The following is a 21328-nucleotide window of genomic DNA, read 5'->3' as shown; positions in this document are numbered from 1 at the left end:
AGGTACTTTTGAGGCAGATGAGGGACTCAACACAGCCGAGGCAAGTGGCATGCCCTGTCACAGAGCTAACATGAAGTTGCTATTAGAGCCCAAGTCTTATACCTCCAAGTCTGCTTTTGTTGCTGGTTTGTTTGTTTGTGTTTATTTTCTGTGGTGTTGGGGACTGAACCCAGGACCTCAAGTGTACAAGGCAAGTTCTTTATCATTAAGGTATATCCATGTTTCTGAGTCTTCTTTTGTAAAACACCATGGGTTCCTGATCCTTGTTATTTGTATTCTTGGAAGCATTGTGTGTGTGTGTGTGTGTGTGTGTGTGTAAATATAAATAAATATATATATATATATGATACGTATAGCATGTGTTTTAGCATTGTTGTGTCTGTTCAACAGTGTTTTAATGTCAATTTAGTGTTTAACAGTCAATCCAGGGCTGGTAAGATAGCTCAGTAGTTAAAGGCACTTGCCACTAAGCTTGATGACCTGAGCACAATCTCTAAGACAAATATGGAAGGAGAGAACTAACTCCAGCAAGTTGCTCTGAGACTTCCACATGTGAGCTGTGCACACACATGCCTCTGCCCCTAACAAGTTTAAAGCCAACTCAGTTCAGTACCTGGTTATTTGATTTGCCACTAAGCAATAACTGTTTTTAACACGCAGGAGTCAAATGGTATGAAAAAGAATACAGATCATGAAGAGCAAACAACTAGCATGGTTCGTTTCACCCATCAAATGCCTGGTCTTGTGTTTTCAGAAGCTGTAGTGAATGATACAAGCAGTGAGAACAAATCTGGGGCGGCAGACATTGCAGCCAGCCAGCACGTCATGGTCTGTGCCCTGCAGGAGCTCGGGAGCCTGGTGCAGAGCCTGAATGCCACCGCCTCTCCTCTTATTCAGGAAGCATCCATAGGTACAGCACCCTCTCATTATCATGACTAGCAGATCTTTAGGCTTTATTGAAACTAATCTTCACAGTGATGGGAATGACATAATAAAAGTTTTAAGAGAGTTCAGCTATGAGAATTGGTTCTAATTGACTAAAATTCATTGAAAACTTTCATTTAATTAATTTTTTCTCTTTTTTATTGAATATTCTCTGTATTTACATTTCAGGTGTTATCCCATTTCCACCAATCCCATCCCCCCCCCATTTAATTAATTTCATAGCAGCTATTTTGCTTTTTGAAGGAGGATTTATCTAGCTCTAACTGGCATAGAACTTACTGTGTAGATGATCACTTTAAAATCAGAGACCTGCTTGCATCTGCCTCCCACGTGCTGAGACTATAGGTGTGAGCCAGTGTTCCCAACTTCAACTTCTATTATTGATGGATGCGATTGGATCGTGTTGTATTATATCATCTTACATTATATTCCCTGTCGGTGTGTTTCTTTAAAGCACTTTAACACTTATGAATATGGTACTCAGAATAAAATGGAATTTTCTAATATCATCTGGCTAAGCTGGAGAACTGTGAAATTATGAGGCTTGGTATTTTAATTATTAAATTATACTGAAATTGTTTTTGTTCGGTAAGGAGTAATATTTTGATTTTTTTCCCCTAGGACTTTTAGAGATTGTAACTTCAGTGCTTCTTCACCCAAGCATGGCTGCTCGGCTTGCTGCCGCATGGTGTCTGCGTTGTGTGGCTGTGGCATTGCCCTTCCAGTTGACACCCTTTCTGGATAGATGTGCAGAACGGCTCAACAACCTCAAGACATCCCCAGAAGCTGTTAGTGGATATAGTTTTGCAATGGCCGCTTTGCTGGGTGGAGTGCATCAGTGTCCTTTGGGCATTCCTCACGCCAAAGGAAAGGTAGGATGGACGTCAGCACGCTCGCAGACAGGCTTTGGTAATATTGGGTTGCCCCTGTCTTTAATGCTGAGCCAGGCAATCAGATGCGGATTAGAAATGTAAGCTACAGTTCACAGACCCTAATATAGTGAGTCCTCCTAGGAATAATGGGTTTTATCTGGGTAGAGTATCACATTACAATCTCTATATCCTTTAAAACTCAGAACCTTTACTTTTGTTTGTTTTAAGTGTGTATCTGAGTGTTGCCATGTTGTCCAGTAAGGTTGAGTTCTGGTATTCAAGCAGTCCTCCTGTCTCCACCTCGTGAGTAATGGAGCTGTAGGTTGGTGCTACTGTGCCTGGTGTTCTTTCAGTTTTGAAAAATAAAAAAACCACATTGCTGTGTCTAGAAGTGGCAGGGAACATTTTATTGTCATATTTAGTATTTGACAATAGTTAGAAGTTAAATTCTTCTTAATAAGTCATTACTCTTTTCCCTCATTTTCTTTCTAGTTTATATAATATGTAGCATATATACTATATAGTATAATACACACACACATATATATGCACATATATATATATATATATATATATATATTTATAAAACTGTGTATGCTATCATATATACTATCATATATACCATAGTGTATAATACTATCCTATTCTCTTGGGCTGAAGAGATGGCTCAGTGGGTAAGAGCACTGACTGCTCTTACAGAGGTTCTGAGTTCAAATCCCAGCACCCACATGGTGGCTCACACCATCTGTAATGGTGATCTGATGCCCTCTCCTGGTGTGTCTGAAGATAGCAACTATATATAACTAAAAGAAATAAATAAATTAAAAAATACTATTCTATTCTGCAGGAATCTTAATTACGTGTAGAAATACTGTGGCTGGGTATGTGCTTCAGCTTTAAGTTCTGCTTTACTCTGGCACATTAGGCTCCCATCTACCTGCTGCTTGAGGGTCCGAGACTTTTATCAGCTTTCTTCTTGGAGTGCTCTGTCCCCATGTTCCCCACAACATTACACATTTGTTTAGTGGTCCCAAGGGCCTACTTGGTATTCAGAATAAAATAGAATCTTCTGTCTGGTTGACATACAATTAGTACTCATAATCTGTGGTCTGCCTCTCCATTCTGAATTTCTCCTGTTCTACTCAGATTAACCCTCCTGGGTTTTCTCATGCCCTTTAGCTTTCTGGCCTTCCTTACAGAAGAATTTCTTATTTACTCTATCAAATTTCAACCTGTTTGTTTTCAGGCCCAGGGTCAATCTCCTTCCTGAATTCTCATTCAGAGCCACTTGTCTTTGCTAGTCACTACTCAGTACTATTTTATATGCTATGTTCTCCTTAATTTTCCTGGAATCTTCTCCATCTAAGCTCTGAGGGCTCTAAGAGTAGTGTAAAGGCAGATGCATCATAGAAGTTCAAGAAATTATTGATTTAGGATGGTAGTACCAATAAGTTATTAAGTGTTTATCTAGGCTAGCACCATTTTTAGTCCTGTAATAACATGCTTAATCCTGGCAAAAGAGAGGTTGTCAATCATATTTTACCAAGTTAAGTTGTCACTGTTAGAAAGTCAGTGTGCAGTGCAGTTAGGATGGGGCTTGGGCAGTGTGGCTCAAGTGATTATTCTGATCACCACATTCTGGGTCTCCTAGATGTCATCTGTGACCAGAACACTGTAGCTTACGATTTGGCTGGTAGCAAGAGCTGTTAACAAGAGCAGGAAGGGACAGCCTCATTCTTTTTTTTTGTTCTGGTTTTATTTTTTATTTGCTACTATAATTATTTAAGCATTCCTAAAATATCTATAAGCATTTATTTACAAGTGAGAAAACCTCCTAACATTTATTTTCTATATCATAACAAAACTTCTGTAGCATATTTCTAGTGATTCTAATGATAAAGTGACATTATTAACAGAAAAAATACAGCATATATTTTATTACTAAATAATTCCTCATGACCATAAACCAAATGCCCAGCCTTATCAGTTGTCTTTCTGAGTTTCAATTGCTTCTTGGGCTACCATTTATTTCTTCAGTGACCATGTTGGAAATTCTGTTATCATAACTTTTCCTCAGCTTATGCTCTGCCATCGCTCAGACACTAGATCATGGAGACCTAACTCACATCTCTTCCCTTGTTTCTGTTCCACTGTTGCCATCTTATCCACATGGTCTGAGATACTTCATGCCAATGATACTGTGATGCTTGAGTGGTTTATGTTTCAGTGACACTTCTTTCTTCTGGTACAATAAATACGAGATTGAAGAAAACAGTGTAACATGTCTGACAAATAAAGAGACCATAAATGAAAGTAATCTTCGGCAGATTGATATTACAGTCTAGAAGTTAAAACTGCAGATGTCATGCCAAGGGGATACATAGCCCCACACAAGTTCTTTATCATCAACAATGTGTTGATGGACTGAGTGTTGCCTCTGCTTTGACTGCTGTGGGAGCTAGTACTTTTTCATTGAGGCCTTATTTCCTAATTATCCAGTTGGATAATCAACTAGGAAGGACGGCATTTTTATGGGCTGGCAGACATTTTTCTCAGTCTGGAGCCCTGTTCATGAAGTGGCTTACTCTGATAGAGTGAGCCTAACTTCTCATTCTGGCCAAATTCCCTGGAATTAGTAAAGCTCCCAGATTTGAACCAACTTCTGTGGACAGCCTCATTCTTAATAACATATACAAGCTATCTGTTTTGTTATTGCTTATTCATCAGCTTCTTTAAATTAAAATTCAGTTTAAAATTTGTCTTGCAGATGGTGGTCAGCATTGCTGAAGATCTGTTACGAACTGCTGCTCAAAACAGCAGGTTATCCCTGCAGCGCACCCAGGCTGGCTGGCTTCTTCTGGGAGCACTCATGACTTTAGGTATAAGCATTCTGACTGATCCTAGCTGTCAGTGTATAAATACAGATAAATACAGATTACCTACTATGTATTATTTGAGAGTAAATATCTCATTTTAGTAATTACGTCTGTAGTTCAAACTTTTCTCAAGTAAAGTTTCACCTTTCCCAAAAGAATAGGTAATGAGCTTGGAGTTATAGAAAGAATGAGGCTGTGGGGAGAAAATTTGACTGCCTGAGTGGAATCAGGGTTTTGATAGTGGCAGAGCCCTGTTTCTGTGGTCTTGTTGGTGCTCTGGGGGAGGTACTTAAGGTGCTTCACTTTCCTGAATGTTGTGATGAGTCTTGGATACAAAGTTTAGCATTATGTGTAGGACAGGCATTGACAACTATAGACACTTGTCACTTCACCTGCTCCCATAAGTGTGTGTACAGACTAAAACATTGTTTACTTTTTAAAATTTGTCTATTGGGCGTTTTATTGACTTGTTTTATAGAGAAAACAGCGTGGTAACTTTTTTCCCAGAAGTTTATGGTATGTTATTGTTACATTTAAATGAATTTCTTAGGAATGTAAATATTGTGTTTCTCCATGTAACTAACCACACACTGGCTCAAATGCAGGATCATGTATGCCTGAGAGCAAGTATATATGTTCATATTCACATGTGTTTATGGAAAAATTCTAAATATTATTATGAATAATATGAAATATCTTGAATGTATGGAAGGAAATATTTTTGCAGTTTTTTTTTAACACAAACATGCACACACGCCATCTACTCATTTTCTTCGCTGCGTAGCCTGGCGTTGGGATCGGCAACTCTGACGGTGAGCTGTGCTGCTCTTTCTACGATGGCTTTTCGGTTCTTAGAGGACACATTGTGAGCGATCTCAGCACAGTCAGATTTGTTGCACATCAGCTGCACTTCCAACTCCTTGACATTGTGGACCAGAAACTTCTGGAAGCTGCCAGGCAGCATGTGCTTGGTTTTTTTGTTATTCCTGGGACCAGTGTTGGGCATCAGGATCCGGCCCTTGAATCTTCTCCGCACCCTGTTGTTGATGCTCTGGGTTTGCACCAGTTTCCCTTAATCTTCACATATTGGTCTGACTGGTGCCTGAAGAGCTTCTTGGTCCTCTTATTGGTGATCATGGGCTTCACCAGAGGCTGGAGGGCAGCCATGATGCTGCAAAACCGATGGAATAGATGGCAGCCTCCTCACAGGCAGCACCGAGGAAGAAAGAAGTCAAGGAAGTTTTAATAGCACCTTGTATACATGGTTATTAAAAAATACCAGCACTTTAAACAGCTTTTATTGTGTCTTAGTTAACTTTAAATGTAAAAATAGAGGGAAGTGGCAGAAGTTGGAAAGTGTATTAGAGCCTTGACCTCCTCTGCCTTCCTTGTTCTGCTTTTTTGGTAGGTTTAATTTTCTAAAACAGGACCCTATGGTAGCCCTGGCTGACCTGTGTAGTTAATGCTTGCCTTGGACTCTGGGTCACCCCATGTCCTGGGGTAACAGGCATGCATTGTCATGCCCAGTGGACCTTACCTTGTTTGATATTTGTTTTGTATATATTATAATTGCATTTTCCTATTCTGCATTTCTTGCCTAGGACCATCTGTTGTTCGTTACCATCTTCCCAAGATGTTGCTGTTGTGGCGGAACGTGTTCCCTCGTTCTTTAAAGGAACTGGAGGCTGAGAAGGCCCGGGGGGATTCTTTTACCTGGCAGGTAACTCTGGAAGGTCGTGCTGGAGCTCTATGTGGTAAGAACGGAAAACATTGCACTTTCAGAATGTTTTTACACTAATACTTAATGATATTTTTGTCACTAGAATATGCATGACAGAAAAAAAGTCACTGTTTTAATTTTTATTTCAGTGTTTGTTGTTAAATGTGAAGACTTCAGATTGCAGAAACTGTATAAATAACTCCAGTTTGCTACTATTAAGTAGTAAAAATGAGCCCACAACTTAGGAAGCTCAACTACAGTGTTTCGTGAGAGCTAGAAACCCACGCACCTCTATTCTCAGTGTTTACAGTCCTCATCTGCCAAAGACTCTACACAAATGGGAACTCAGCTTCACAGAGCTACCCCTTTGCATTATGAAAATCACTTCTTTGGGCATGATTTGTGCAAATGTTATAACTTGCTCAGACATCAGCATTTCAGAAAAGGTGGATGCACTGGGGTTCATCTGGTAGTTAGCAAATACAGGAAAAGCTCACCTTTTATTTTATTTGGGAACTAGAATGTCCTCCTACCTGTGCTCTGTTTTGGTTTTTCCTAGCATAAAAATGTTTTTCCCCCAGAACTGGGGAGGATGTTGGAGGGTCAGGTGGCCAGGCAGGGCTGCCATTGTGCCTCCTCGCAGCTGAGGCCTGCTTGGCCATAGCTGTTTTGCTAAAGTATAAGGAAAGAAATTCTTTCTCTGTGGAGTACCTGTTCCTCCTTTCCTGCCGTAGACCTGCATTCTTTGTCCTCATCTGATTTTCTTTTCAAAATCTCCCTACAAAAACAAAATGGCTTCCTCCTACATTTCTGTTCCCCATTCTTTTCTTGATGAGTTTTTTTTTTTTTTTTTTGTATTTGATCCTGGCTTTTAGTTTGATGTGGCTTCACAACCTTCTATTTTATAGTAATTGAGAACTATAGATGTCTTTACCACTATCTAATGTTTAAAGTTTATTCAGGATCACAAAGTTTCCTCTAAATCTTAAAAATATTTTCTCTAGCCATGAGGAGCTTTGTTGCACATTGTCCTGAACTGCTCACTGAGGATGCGATTAGGAAATTAATGACTCCTATCGAATGTGCCATGACCATGATGTCACAGTAAGTAAGCAGTTTGGATGAAGCTAGCATTTTATTTGGGTGTGTTTGTGGTGAGTGCATGTATGTATACATGTTCACATGCACATATGTGTGGAGATCAGAAGTTGATAAAGGATGTCTTCCTCAGTCACTCTTTACTTTATATAAGTCCCTAAGGCAGGGACTCTCACTTGAACCCAGAGCTCACCAATACTTTTATTCTTGCTAGCCAGCTTGCTCTGAGGATCCTGTTTCTGCCTCCGAATCAAAACCATTTGCATTTCATATGGGCCAGCATACCTACCCAGCATGTATGTGTTTACTAAATGATTCAGACCTGGTCTTCACAGACACATTATTTTATATATTAAGTAAAAATGTACTCAGCATTTTTGCACTTCTCAATTCATATAGAAAGCATCTAAACTTTATTTTGTAAAGTGAATTTAAAAGTTGTATCAATGGTGTGGTTTGAAATACATTGAATTCTAAAGTGTTTCTGCTAGCTTTATTATTATTGATTGTAAAACACACTGAAAATAGGTTAGTCTGTCAGTATACTTTGGAGGTTTATCAATGTGTTACTAAATGACCTTGTTAATTGTTAATGCATAATGCTTGTAATAACTAACAGATCCCAACTTGGCTTTCGATATTGTAGCATTCCATCTGTCATTAAGGCCCACGGAGCCCACCTGAAAGCTAGCGCTGCAATGGTCCGGTTAAGACTTTATGATATTTTGGCTTTATTGCCTCCAAAAACTTATGAAGGTAAATAAAATGTACAATATCTGATAAAGATTCTTCAGTGTGTCTTTTGGGTTCTTGGTAGTATTAGAGTTGTGACCAGGACTCCTCTTCAAACTTGCCTTGCGAGAGATGGTCACGTCTGACTTTTCTTCACGTAAAGGCATTCATCTTTGCTGACTTCTACATCATACTCTGTGCCCATCCCAAGCTCTTTATATACCTTGTGATGTTGCTGTGACTCTATCCCAGCTTAAGAGGTAAAACACCTGTTTTATTTTATAGATCAAGCATCTCAGGTCAAGAGAACACTTACCTCACTGTGAGAGCTGGTAATTGACATAATTTGGATAACAACCCAACTGACTTGGCCTTTAGAGTCTATATTTAAATCAACATTCCCAATTACTCCATATTGTACCACTGCCAGTTATTTAGGTATCCATGGAGGGAGAGTAAGAATTTACTTGGCAGAAATAAAATACATAAAGTGATAACATCAAACCATTAATTTTTCTCTAATACAAGTAAGTGTATGAACCCTGGTGGGTCCTTATTCAGTGTTTGCATATATTTGACAGTTAGTAAAATAATGTCATATACCATTTAATTTGTTAAAATAAAGGCTCTGCTCACTATTTGCATTTTTCTATCCCTTTTAGTTTGTGCTCAAACTGCATTATATCATAATAAAAGGGAAAATAATGTTATAGTACATTAAAACCAGTGCACACCAGGCCTAGTGGCACGGACTGTAATCTTAGCTACTTGCTAGGCCAAGACACAAAGGTAACAAGTTTCAGACCTGTTTGGTTAGAATGAGTTTAAGGCTAGCCTGCGTGGTATACTGTCCTTAAACTAAAAAGTGAAAAGCTGGGCGATCTAGCCTTGTGGGAGAGCATTTGCTAACATTTGTGAAGGGGATCAGTGTTAAAATAGTTAACATAATTTTAGAACCGCATAATATAGCACGTACCTGTAGTTGCAGTGCCTTGTGTGGCTGAGGTAGAGGATCACTTGAGCTCAGGACTTAAAGGCCTGTTGGGCAGTGCAGTGAGGCCCTGTCTTGGTAAGAAAGAGTGGGGAGAGAAAAGTGAGAGGAGAAAGGAAAAGGAAAAAACAGTAGGGATGTTTTTCAAAGGTATGAGAACTAAGTTTACTCCTGTTAAGCACATTGATGTTCTTTGTGGACATGAAAATTATTTTAATCGGCTTTGCTGTTGTCTATTTTAGGATCTTTCAATGCACTTCTTAGAGAGCTGGTGGCAGAGTTCACTCTGACTGACAACTCAGCCAACACAACTACTTCCCTCCTTCGTTCCCTCTGCCACTATGATGACAGCGTTCTTCTGGGCTCCTGGCTCCAAGAGACTGATCATAAATCAATTGAAGACCAGGTCGGGAAATACCCCAGGAAATGAAAGCAGCAACATAGTCTCAAGTATACACTTGAGGTCCCAGGATACACTGTCCTTTCAAGAGCAGTCAGCCAGTGCCACAGAAACTCTCCTTCACTCTCACAGACACTCTACAACAGGCTAACAGTAGTAGTAGACTTTGGCAAAATGTCTTTGTTCAGTATCATTGTATTTAGATATTTGGCTGTGGCAGTGACAAAACAGATTTAGCTGGCTTTTTTGTTGCTACTGTTTTTATTTAGGTTTGTAACAAGTTAAGAAGAATGGAGAGTTAATAGATTGACAAGTTAGAACCAAATAAATTACTTTTATTAAATAAAAAACAGAAAAGCAGATTTAACCAGACATGGTAGCACATGCCTTTAATACAAGTGCTGCAGCAGCAGAGGTAGAGGCAGAGGCAGATGCAGAGAGGCAGAGAGGCAGAGGCAGAGTCAGAGAGGCAGAGGCAGAGGCAGAGGCAGAGAGGCAGAGGCAGAGGCAGGCAGGTAGGTCTCCTGTAGGTCCATGGCCAACCTGGTTTACATAGAGAGTCTAAGCCAGGTCTATATAGGAAGAACGTACCTTAAAAACAATATAAAAAATGTAAATAGTGCTTTAAGTCATTTTTGTAGGTTCTGTTACAATGGATACACTTTTGCTCACACATTAAGGTGGGCATATAAAAAAGCTTAAGGTGAACATGGCTTTTCTTATGACTCAATAAGACGATTCTGATAATGACATTTTTCAATGCAAAACTGTATTTTCATCTGCTTAAAAGCTGTCAGGTCTAATCACATTTTATTTCTCCACTGCTTTATTCTTCCTCTCCAGTACTTAGTAAGTGAATTTCCTAAAGTATATTGTAAATGATCCTTAGTTTTTGTTTCACAGCTCCAGCCGAACAGTGCATCTGGAAGTGGGGCTCTGGAACATGACCCTTCCTCCATTTACTTACGGATTCCTGCTGGTGAAGCTGTGCCGGGTCCTCTCCCTCTTGGAGTCTCAGTAATTGACGCCTCCGTTGCTCTTTTTGGTGTTGTGTTTCCACATGTTTCTTATAAACACAGGTTAGTGTAAAGTTATATTTGAGTCAAATATAAGTTATATTTAAGAATAAATTTTTCCATCGTAGCTAATTCTACAATAACAAAGGTTATTACTTAAGCAATGGTCTCATTAATGTAATCGCATAATTTATATGTACATGATAAAATAAATTGGCTGAAAATTCCATGTAACTTGAAGGTCTTTTAGATTTGGCTCTGTGCACTAGCTTCTAGTGCCCACTGTTTGTGCCTCATGTCTTACCCAACAAAGTTTTCATTTTAACAGTTTAGCAGTTTTTAAATTAAACTGTACCTCTAAGTAGCGTTGTCTCCTTCATAATTATGTTCCTAAACAAGTACACGTGTGAGAAGTCAACTCTCTCGGACTGGTCTGTAAGATGGAGCAAGTCTTGAACACAAAAGGCAGCAGAGCACAGTGGTTCTGGTCTGCTGCCTTTTATATCCACAGCCACCATTCCTAACTCCAGCAGCACTTTGTATAATTGTGATTTCCTAAAAAGAAAAAAATGAATCAATGTAAGACCCTTTAAAATTACCTAACTTTTATAAAATATGTCTTCAAATAATATTGTTTATATGCAAAAAAATAATAATTGTATCTTTAAATGTGTAGGTTACTTGTTCAATTGCTTTTAGCTACTTGTTTTTTATATTTAAGCTTGATATCATTAAATACAATTGATTACCACATAAATGTTAAATAGCATTATAGCAGAAAACTTGTATATATAATGTATTCTTAATATCCTCGCTTTAAATCTAAGCACATTCAAATCCTAGACTTTGTGGTTTTTGAATTTGTCAAAGCTAAGCCTTTCTTGAAATGTCTCTAAGCTTCTGGTATGGTAGGATATGAGGTACAGTTTTCTTATATGTAAGAACATTTAAAAATGTTTTCAAGTTTATTTGTCTCACTTTATGTATATGTTTGTATTCCCTGGATGTGTGTATGTATAATACACCTGGTGCCATAATATGTCAGGAGGGTGCTGCGTACCCTGGAATTAGATGTTTAAATGGTTGTGAGCCACTGTGTGGGCGCTGGGAGCTGTGTCCTCTGCAAGAGCAACAAGTGTTCTTAACTGCTAGGCCATCTCTCCAGTTCCTATGTAGGATTTTAAAGATTCAAACAAACCCGAGCCTAGGCTACACAGTATTTAAAGTTAGCCTATGTTATATAGGGAGACCCCATATCAAATTAATAACGAAAAAAAGACAAAAAATTCTACACGGCCTGAGGAGGTGGCCCTGTGGGTAAAGAGACTTGCTGCCATGCCTGACAACCTGTGTCCCACAACAGGAGAGAGCTGACCCCACAGATGCACCTCTGACATCCACATCATGCCTTGCTTGCTTATCCATGCATATACACACTAAGTAAATATATAATATGTAATAAGAGTTTTTAATTATGCCCCTCTTTTCTTTCCAATTAAAAATTACCTACAGAAGTAGATATTATTCTGTTCTATTAAAAACTTGAGACGAGAAGGTGAAATGACAGATGTCTGTGATACTTCTGCAACTCGGTTTCTAGAGAGGCAGAAGCAGAGAAGAGTTCAAGGAGAAGCCAAGCAGCATGGAAAACCTTGTTAGAGAGAAGGGGCGGGGGAGGGGACTCAGGAACCTAACATCAGAGTGTCTGAGACACTTAACACATAGAGTCCTCCTGTTTGGCTGAAGGCGTAGAGATATCGCTGTGTGATCCTGTGACCGCAGTGCCTTGTTCTCACCAGCTCCACCACTGCCTAACAGTACTGCCCTGGGGATCCAATCTTTTCTTCATAAGCCTTTGGGGGACACTCACAGTGCTGACTGTCATATACTATAAGCCAGGGATTTTGTTGGACACACTGGTGTGAATGCTTAGGACCTCTCAAATTATGAACTGTTGTTTTGCAAATTGAAATTTAATAATTAGTGTCTTTTTGTTCTTTTTAGTCAAATACATGAGTAAATATTAATATAGGAGTTAAAGGTTGGTTTTGAACTAGTTGTGGGAATGAAATGAATACAGTCTGGGGGCATAATTGATAAGTAACTGGTTTATATTCTTATCTCTGTTTTTAAACCACATTTAAATAAAAACCACTAGCGTGATTTTTATCCCATTACTATAGGTTGCAAATGCTGGATCACTTTGCTGAATGTGTTAAGCAAGCCAAAGGTGTACGCCAGCAGGCTGTGCAGCTTAATATATTTACTGCTGTTCTTAGCGCACTGAAGGTAGGAATTTTTAGACCACGACAAGTATTCTGGAACATGTCAACGTGTTTTAAAAAGCCAGGCATATCAAAATTATTATAGCAATTATGTTTCTATTGACATGGTCTTGATAATGGTGATTTTATGTTAGCTTAATGAAGTTGCTAGAAACTTTATATTGGGTTTATTATAACTAAACTGATATTTTATGTTTTAGTAATTCAAAAGTTCAGATTTCAATTTGAACTTCAAATTTTACAAATGCCAATACTTTGGGGATTTTCCAAGATGTCTATTTAATGAGATCTGATTTTCTAATGAAGATTTATAAAACAAATCTTAATTTCCATTTGTGATTTAAATTGAATCAGCTAGGATGTGTTTAATAAATGAAAGAAAGTATGTAGGGAATGTTTTCTGGGTTAGCTATTTACTAGCTTTATGTTTAATGAAATTCTCCTAACCTTTTTGAAATTTAATTTCTACACTATGAAATAAATAACAAGTGTCTGCCTGGCTCAGCAGAATTCATAAATCATATATCAAGCCTTCATGAGTTACTTAAAAGCTTTTGTCTTATTTAGTGCTAGGATTATTATAAAATGGTGCTCTAATAATAAAATTCAGTACAACAGAAAATGCAAGTGATTAAACAATTCTTCAGTCATGCTTTACAAGTGTGGGGTTGGGGAGGGAAATAGGTTACAGAGATAGCATTGGGCTACTTATTGATGGACCCCTGTTTAGAGACTGACACTGATGTCTGAGCATTTTAAAAAAAAGCAGTGAGGTGGTGTGGTGGCCTCTAGTGGCTGGCTGAATGCTGTGGTTTAACACTGTACAAATCACTCTCTACATAGAAATGACTAATGCCTCTGTTGTAGTTAACACTTTCTGTTGGCACCATGACTTAGTTTTTCATCTTAGGTAAGATAATTAAATTAAGATAAATAATTAAAGTGAATAAATAAATAAATCTTAAAAATTAACTTCCAAAGCAGCAGATACAGCTAGAACAGAAAACAAACCTATGCCAGCATTCACACGCTGATCCCAGCTGCTGTCTGTCTTTGCGTGTATATTGATTGTATGTTCTGTACACGATTTGAGGTCTTTTGTTTTGCTAATTTATTTTTTTGTGGCACTGGTGATTGAATCCAGGGTCTTATAAGACACATATCACTGAGCTCTCCCCAGCCCAGTTGCCCAGGGTGGTTTTGAGTTTGCTGTGTAGACGAGGCAATCCTCCTGCCTTATCCTCCCAAGTAGCTAGGGCCATAGCCTAGAGCCACACAGTGTTTTTTATTGAATTTTTATATAAATGGATCAGTTTCATACTCATTACAGTGCTGACTTTTAGTCAGTTGGAAAAATGCTCAGTTTAATCATATAATGTTCTTCATGCCCAAAATAATATTGAATATTAGACTTTGGCTAGAAATTCTCTCATAGATTGTATTTCTGGGCCTGGTGGGACTATTGATTATTAGTTGCTCTGTTCTGAAGTCACACATAGGAAGTGATCACAATCCACTGAATAGCCACTAGCTTCAGGTATAACATATGTATTTGAGAAAAATAATATATGAAGGAATCTATATTTTCTAAAATTGAAGCATATTTTTTCTTTATTCAACTTGAATTATGAATTGATACTATTATTTTTCTTTTAAAAAATCAATATAGGGTTTAGCTGAAAATAAGAGTACTTTAGGACCTGAAGAAGTCCGTAAGTCTGCTCTGACACTGGTTATGGGAGCCCTGGACAACCCAAACCCCATCTTACGGTGTGCGGCAGGGGAAGCCCTTGGAAGGATGGCTCAGGTGGTGGGGGAAGCGTCTTTCATTGCCCGGATGGCCCAGTATAGCTTCGACAAGTAAGCGTGTTTCTTAGCAAGTTTCTCCAGTAGTCTAAATGTCTCTTAAGCAGCCAGTAATTGTCACCTAGACTATACTTTCCACATGGCTTACAGCATGTCACATTCTTTTTTGTTGCACTTTAAGGGTTTTAAGGATTATTGTGTATATTGGTTATGAAGAGTGATCTCAGAGAATCAAACAAGCCCGACTAAGGCGAGAAATGTGGCTTTTAATATTGTTACTCGGAGTTAAAAAAAGTCAAAAGGCCAAGAAATAACACGAGTCATATAAATTATCATTCTTAACTCATATATTTTTTAACAATAAAAGTATTAATCAACATTATAACCATTAACAAGAGAGAAAGAATGAATGAAGGATTGTGAAGTAGAAGCAGTTTCTGAACTCTTACATTTGGAGAATAGCTTTCCTACAGCCATTGAAAATGGCAAGCCTGGGTGATCAATTAGCTCTACATGATAAATACATCTCAATTAAACTATTTTAAATAATATTTACATGCAGTATTTAATTTTAAAATGTATTAAAAATATATCGTAGAGGCTGGAGAAATGGCTCAGCAATTAAGAGCACTTGCTGTTTTTTGAGAAGATCAAAGTACAATTCTCAGCAACCACGCCAGGCAGCTCACAGCTAACTGCCTGTTACTCCACCTTTGGAAATACAGTGCCTTCCACTGGTTTCTTTGGGCATTCACACTTAATTCACATAAATAAATCATGTCAATAAAAATAAATCATATATATATATATATATATATATATATATATATATATATGTATGTATGTATGAATTTTCCCATTTTATAGAGACTTTGGCTGTGATTACAAGCAGCTGGGGTGTAGCTCAGTGATATATGCTTGCTTACCCCTGCTTGCTGGATCTGGTCCCCAGCACTTCATAAACAAAACAAAATATAGGAAATTTCTTAAGTAAAATAAGAAGTACTTTGTATATCTTCAGAATGCAGTTTTTTCCCTTTTTTTTTTTATGGTACTGGGGATTGAACCCAGGACTTTGTACACACGAAGCACACTCTCTGCCTCTGAGCCACGTCCTCAGTCCCACAAATACTGTTTAAATTTCTTGTTCAAAGTCAGTTATAAAGACTATTATTTTATTAGATACTAGAATATTTTCCTTTTGTGTATGTGTGATTCCTAAGACTGTTACTAGAGGACAATGGAGAGAACAATTCCTGTTGCGTCATCTTCCTCAGGTTGAAGTCGGCTCGAGATGTTGTATCCAGGACTGGTCATTCACTGGCCCTCGGTTGTTTACATCGTTACGTTGGTGGCATAGGATCAGGACAACACCTGAAGACTAGTGTCAGCATTTTACTGGCTCTAGCTCAAGATGGAACATCCCCTGAAGTTCAGGTAGACTATATGCGAGTATTTTTCTATAATTGGTTTTGAGATATGGTCTCCTTGTTTTGCCCAAACTGACCTGGAATATATACGCTTTTCACATGCCTAAGCTTCCTGAGTGCTAGGATTACAGACATGTGCCATCATGCCTGTAATTTTAAACAAAATCTATAACTGATAAGTTGTTAGGAAAAATCTATTATGCTTTTTCCTTGTTATTTTAGGAGTTTGTTTATAATAGATCATTAGCAAGAATTTTGCTTTTCAACATATTCTTCAGAGTCTGCCTTTTTCTGGGTGTTAAACACACACACATGTATTCTGTAAGCATGTGATATTCATATAGTGTTTTTATTGGTTCTTTGAGGATTTTATACAATATATTTTGATCATATTCACATTTAACTCTTCCTTGATTCATCCTCCCCTTCCCTACTCACCCAACTTTGTGGGGGTTTTTTTTTTTTTTTTGTTTTGTTTTGTTTTTTAATTCTTTAAAACCAATTTGTTTTTAGAATATATTTCAAAATATGTTTCCCATATATCCTTGATGTGTGTTCTTGTACTGGAAGGTAGTCAGCTTACCAGAGGCTGTTTTCCAGAGAAAACTGTCTCTCCCTTTCCCTGCAGCTAACAACTGTCAACAGCTCCATGGCTTACAGTGGGATTGTGTCTCCAGCTCCTCTCTCCTTTTGTTATCTGGTCTGGCTTAGGCTTGTATAGGTTTTGGTTTTGTATGTGCTGTTGGAACTACTGTGCATCCAGATCTGCAGCTTCTCTTCTGTGTTCTGGAGAAGACGTTCCCTTAGGTTCTTATTCTCTTAGGGGTGAGAATTCTACAGGGTTTTTCCCTCCACTTTTGTCAGTTGTGGATTACTGTGTAAACCACCATCCACTGCAAATAGAAGTTTCTGAGACGCAGGTTGAGATGTGCATTGATCTGCAGATAGAATGATAAATGGTGCAGATGTAGCCCCACAATAATAGTAGATGTCCCCTATAGCCTGTTACCCAGCTAGCCATAGGTTCTTAGCCTGATAGTGGTGGCAGGCATGGATTTCATCTTACAGAATAGAATTGAAATGTTTTACCAGACTGGTCACTCTTCTAGCTTGCAGCATTCGTAATTGTATGGCTGGTGAACCTTCAAGGACTATGAAAGCTGCCAGTAGTGGTAAAGCTTCTAAGTCCAAACCAGTGTGACTTCACTCTGTCCTATCACTCCAGCATGTTGTGTCTTCAGCAATAGGATCTGACCTTCAAGTTCTGACTTCAGAAGAAGTAACTCATACCTGGCATTGGGCTTTTATTTTTTTAACCTCTTGTCTAGTAGGAACATTGTTACCCTGTTAAAGGTAACTCTATTTTAATGCTGTGTGTGTGTGTGTGTGTGTGTGTGTGTGTGTGTGTGTAATATACAGAATGAATATATATATCACTATATGAATATCATGTGTATGTTGAATACATGTCTGTGTGTGTAACCCAGAAATATATTCCATATATATGTGAGAGAAAACATGGTGGCATTCGTCTTTCTGGGTCTGCAGTAGTGCTTAGGATGATTGTTTCTATCACCACCCATTTACCTTCATCTTTCATAATTCACATGCACACTCCCCAGCACATTGTATTGCTTATTTTTGTTTCTTTCCATCATTCGGTGGAAATACCTAACTAGCCTCATCTCCACGTTCTTCCTCCTTCACCCTAACCCATGTTCTAGGGTCATTGAATCACATTTACTCCTTGAGTATTTTTTTAACCTTTGTTGTTTCTCAAACATTTTATGTTTAAGCAGATATAGCTGCAGTGAAACTTTAAGAGTATACACATATACACCATTTATGATGACATATAACAACAATTAGAAGGCTAAGTATGAAAACCACAAGTTCAAGGCTAGCCCAGCATACAGTAAGACTCTAACTCAAAACATAGTGAAGATATTTACATGAATGTAACAATTTAGTATACTTGATTCAATATACTAAATTGTTTCCTTCAAGTGAAATGCAGTTATGCTTTATTGTAGACTTGGTCTCTTCATTCACTTGCCCTGATAGTGGATTCTAGTGGCCCAATGTACCGTGGATATGTGGAGCCCACATTGTCCCTGGTTCTCACCTTGCTGCTGACGGTTCCACCGTCACACACAGAAGTTCACCAGTGCTTGGGCAGATGCCTGGGGGCAATCATAACGACCGTTGGACCAGAGCTGCAGGGTAAGCACGTTCATCCGAAGTTAAAGAGAGAGCCTGGGCAATTATTGCCTGTCCGGTTCCCTCAGTGTCACCATCGTGTTGTTTGCAAAGCTTTTTAATAATTATCATTTACCGCACATTTATCTTTTCCAAACCCTGGCACTCAATGTTTTATATGTGCTGTTTTAAAAATACACAGACAAACCACAGCAGGTGTCAGGGTTTCACTGTGCAGTTGGAACAGGCTTAGAACCCACTGTGTAGAGCAGGCTGTCCTTGAACACACAGCCCTGGAATGCTGGGATTAAAGATGTGCAGCACCACTCCTGGATAATAGCATTTTAAAAAAGTCTTGAGCAGAGAAAAATGAAATTCTGCTTGGACACTTCCTCCCACCCACAATGAAAAGGAAGTTATTTTAGCCTGGAATGCCAACTACTGTTTCCATGGGCTTACTCTTTTTCACTCTGAGACCCCTAAATGGTGTGCCACCTGTCTCTGGGGCAGCCTAGTTCAGAGAAAAAGTTCATAGAAGGTCGACTGCTGCTGTACTTGGAACTGGTGAATCCAATGAGTTGTGACTGGACCCTGCGTGCATATACTTAGAATCCCCACTCCTCTTTGTTTTTTATGTCTTGAGGTCAACTTTCTATTCCCTTTTACAGGCAGAATATGAAAGTAGATTGGGGCTATGAGCTTCCCCAAGGTCATGTTTTTATACATGATTATATTATTTCTGTGGCTAGTATATGTACATATAATTATTTTAATTCACATTAAAAGAAAACTTCAGATACCTCTATTTGGCAACTAAATTACTATATAAGAAATATTTAATATATATATTTTAATTACCTCTAAAGGGATTTGGGGTGGGGGGAAGGGATGTCTAAGCAAAATTTCATTTTTCTCTGCTCAAGAGTTTTAAGAATGCTATTATCCAGGAGTGATACTGCACCTCTTTAATCCCAGAATTCCAGGGCTGTGAGTTCAAGGACAGCCTGCTCTACATTTATTACTAGGCAGGCAGTATTTAAAGTTATCATAATGAAAAGAGTTGTTTGTGGAGTAGAGAACCACAGAATGAGAAATCTTACGGTTCTTTAGCAGAAGACTGGTGGTTATATAGGATAGTATTTTTTTAAGGAATTAATATCTGAGACATGAATCATTGCCTTGCAAATGTAGTGTGTTTCACAGTCATATTTATGGACTATTTGGGTGCTTTTTAAAAACCATTTTATTGGATATTCTATGTATTTACATTTCAAATGTTATCCCGTTCCTTCTCCCTCCCATTCCCCCTTTCCCCCTCCCACTGCTTCCATGAAGATAGATGCTCCCACTCCCAACCTCCCTCTCCCACCCCAGCACCTTAGCATTCCCCTACACTGGGAAAAATCCTCTCCTTCCATTGGTGCCAGACAATGCTGTTGTCTGCTGCACGTGCACCTGGAGCCATGGGTCCCTCTGTGTGTACTCATTGTTTGGTGGCTTAGTCCCTGGGAGTTCTTGGGGAGGGGGCGTTGGTTGGTTGATATTGTTGTGTAAAAAAAACCAGTCCGAGTAATGATTAGAAGAAGGGTTTACCTAGAAGCCGATTACTTTCTAGGAGTCTTTTTGTGACAGTAATAAGTTTCATTTACGCCTCTGTTTTCCTGTTAGGAAATGCGGCGACCATCTCCACCATCCGCTCCTCCTGCTTGGTAGGCTGCGCCATTACCCAGGACCACTCTGACTCTCTAGTTCAGGCAGCTGCCATCTCCTGCCTTCAACAGCTTCACATGTTTGCCCCACGACACGTCAATCTGTCCAGCCTTGTTCCTAGCCTTTGTGTAAGTGTGTGGCCATGTCATTCACCAGTCTATATTGAGAGCTTTAAAGTGTCTTTATCAAAAGACCAAACTACCAAAACAAAACTGTACTGGCTGAATGATATGTTTTAGTAATTAAGTTTCAATAGTTACCTCTTATTTATTTTTGTGTTAAATTTATGAACTATTTTGACGAACTGCTTATTTCCTAGTGAAGGGAATGTCCTTGCTATGTTTGGTCCCATCCTCTTAGGATGGAATTTCTTTGTGCTCGAATGATGGTTTCTGAGATCTGCTTCTATCATTGCATCTACAGCGTGTTCATGCAGCAAATATTCACGATTGCCTGTTATATGTAATGTTCCAGGCAGACTACTGCAGGAACTTGTGTAGATAAGACAAGATCAAGCCTTTGCCATAAGGCTTATAGCTAACAAGAGGCAGGGAACATTAGCTATTTACAAACAGCTAGGAAGGCTGTAGAAGGCTGAGGATATTACTCAGTGGTAAAGTACTTCTACATCTAAAAGGCACTGGGTTTGACTCTCAGAAAATAACAAACAGGGAAAAAAAGGCATACAGTTGACATAAGGAGTATGTAACACAGGCCCTATCATAAGCCAGACATTGAGAAATTAGTTCCCTGAAAAATAGTAATTAAGTTGTGTTATAAAGAGTAGGATTTAGTCTGTAGACTAGCACAATATCAGAGCCTCCAGAAGCAAAGGTATGGAAGGCCTGTATGTGAGAAGTATGGTATGTTAAAGGGCCAGCTATTGTGTGGTTAGACCTGGGAGAAGATGAAAATATGTACAGCAGAAAGCAAGGTGGGCCAGATAGCTAGGCAGGGGGCAGATTATACAGATGTTCATAGACAGTAAGACCTTGGACTTTATTCCATAACAAGGAACCATTATACTCTACAGGGACATAACATGATCAGATCTGTGCTTTCTTCATTCTATTCTTGCTGCCTAATGAAGACTGGACTCTGCTGTACAGTAGGCTAAGAATCCCGGTATTGTAGGGGAACAATGAAAATGGTTCATCTTAGGTTGTTTGCAAAAAGGGCGGAGTCAAATAATATTTAGGAGGAAGAATTGACAGAATGAGTTGATTAATTAATTGGTCCTGAGGGATA

The 21328-nt window shown here is 38.7% G+C and overlaps 1 protein-coding gene and 1 pseudogene across 3 annotated transcripts in view; one reads left to right on the top strand and one right to left on the bottom strand.

Annotated features, from left to right (window-relative positions):
* The window catches only part of HEATR5B (HEAT repeat containing 5B), a 68027-nt gene that overhangs the window by 14563 nt on the left and 32136 nt on the right, over positions 1-21328 (top strand). For both annotated transcript variants that reach the window (XM_080913991.1, XM_080913990.1), the window contains exons 9-21: positions 755-910; positions 1567-1817; positions 4585-4696; positions 6295-6447; positions 7418-7517; positions 8158-8267; positions 9477-9640; positions 10538-10713; positions 12834-12939; positions 14605-14795; positions 16019-16178; positions 18205-18394; positions 20039-20208. In XM_080913991.1, the coding sequence (XP_080770117.1) occupies positions 755-910; positions 1567-1817; positions 4585-4696; positions 6295-6447; positions 7418-7517; positions 8158-8267; positions 9477-9640; positions 10538-10713; positions 12834-12939; positions 14605-14795; positions 16019-16178; positions 18205-18394; positions 20039-20208 (2039 nt within the window). The remainder of the gene's footprint in view (positions 1-754; positions 911-1566; positions 1818-4584; positions 4697-6294; positions 6448-7417; positions 7518-8157; positions 8268-9476; positions 9641-10537; positions 10714-12833; positions 12940-14604; positions 14796-16018; positions 16179-18204; positions 18395-20038; positions 20209-21328) is intronic.
* LOC308418602 (large ribosomal subunit protein eL32-like) lies at positions 5454-5910 on the bottom strand (annotated as a pseudogene). Its single transcript has one exon. The product of its transcript is annotated as a large ribosomal subunit protein eL32-like (transcript).

Source organism: Micromys minutus (assembly GCF_963924665.1).
Source record: "Micromys minutus genome assembly, chromosome: 3".
Classification (NCBI taxonomy): domain Eukaryota; kingdom Metazoa; phylum Chordata; class Mammalia; order Rodentia; family Muridae; genus Micromys; species Micromys minutus.
This window is presented reverse-complemented; position numbering and strand designations above follow the sequence as displayed.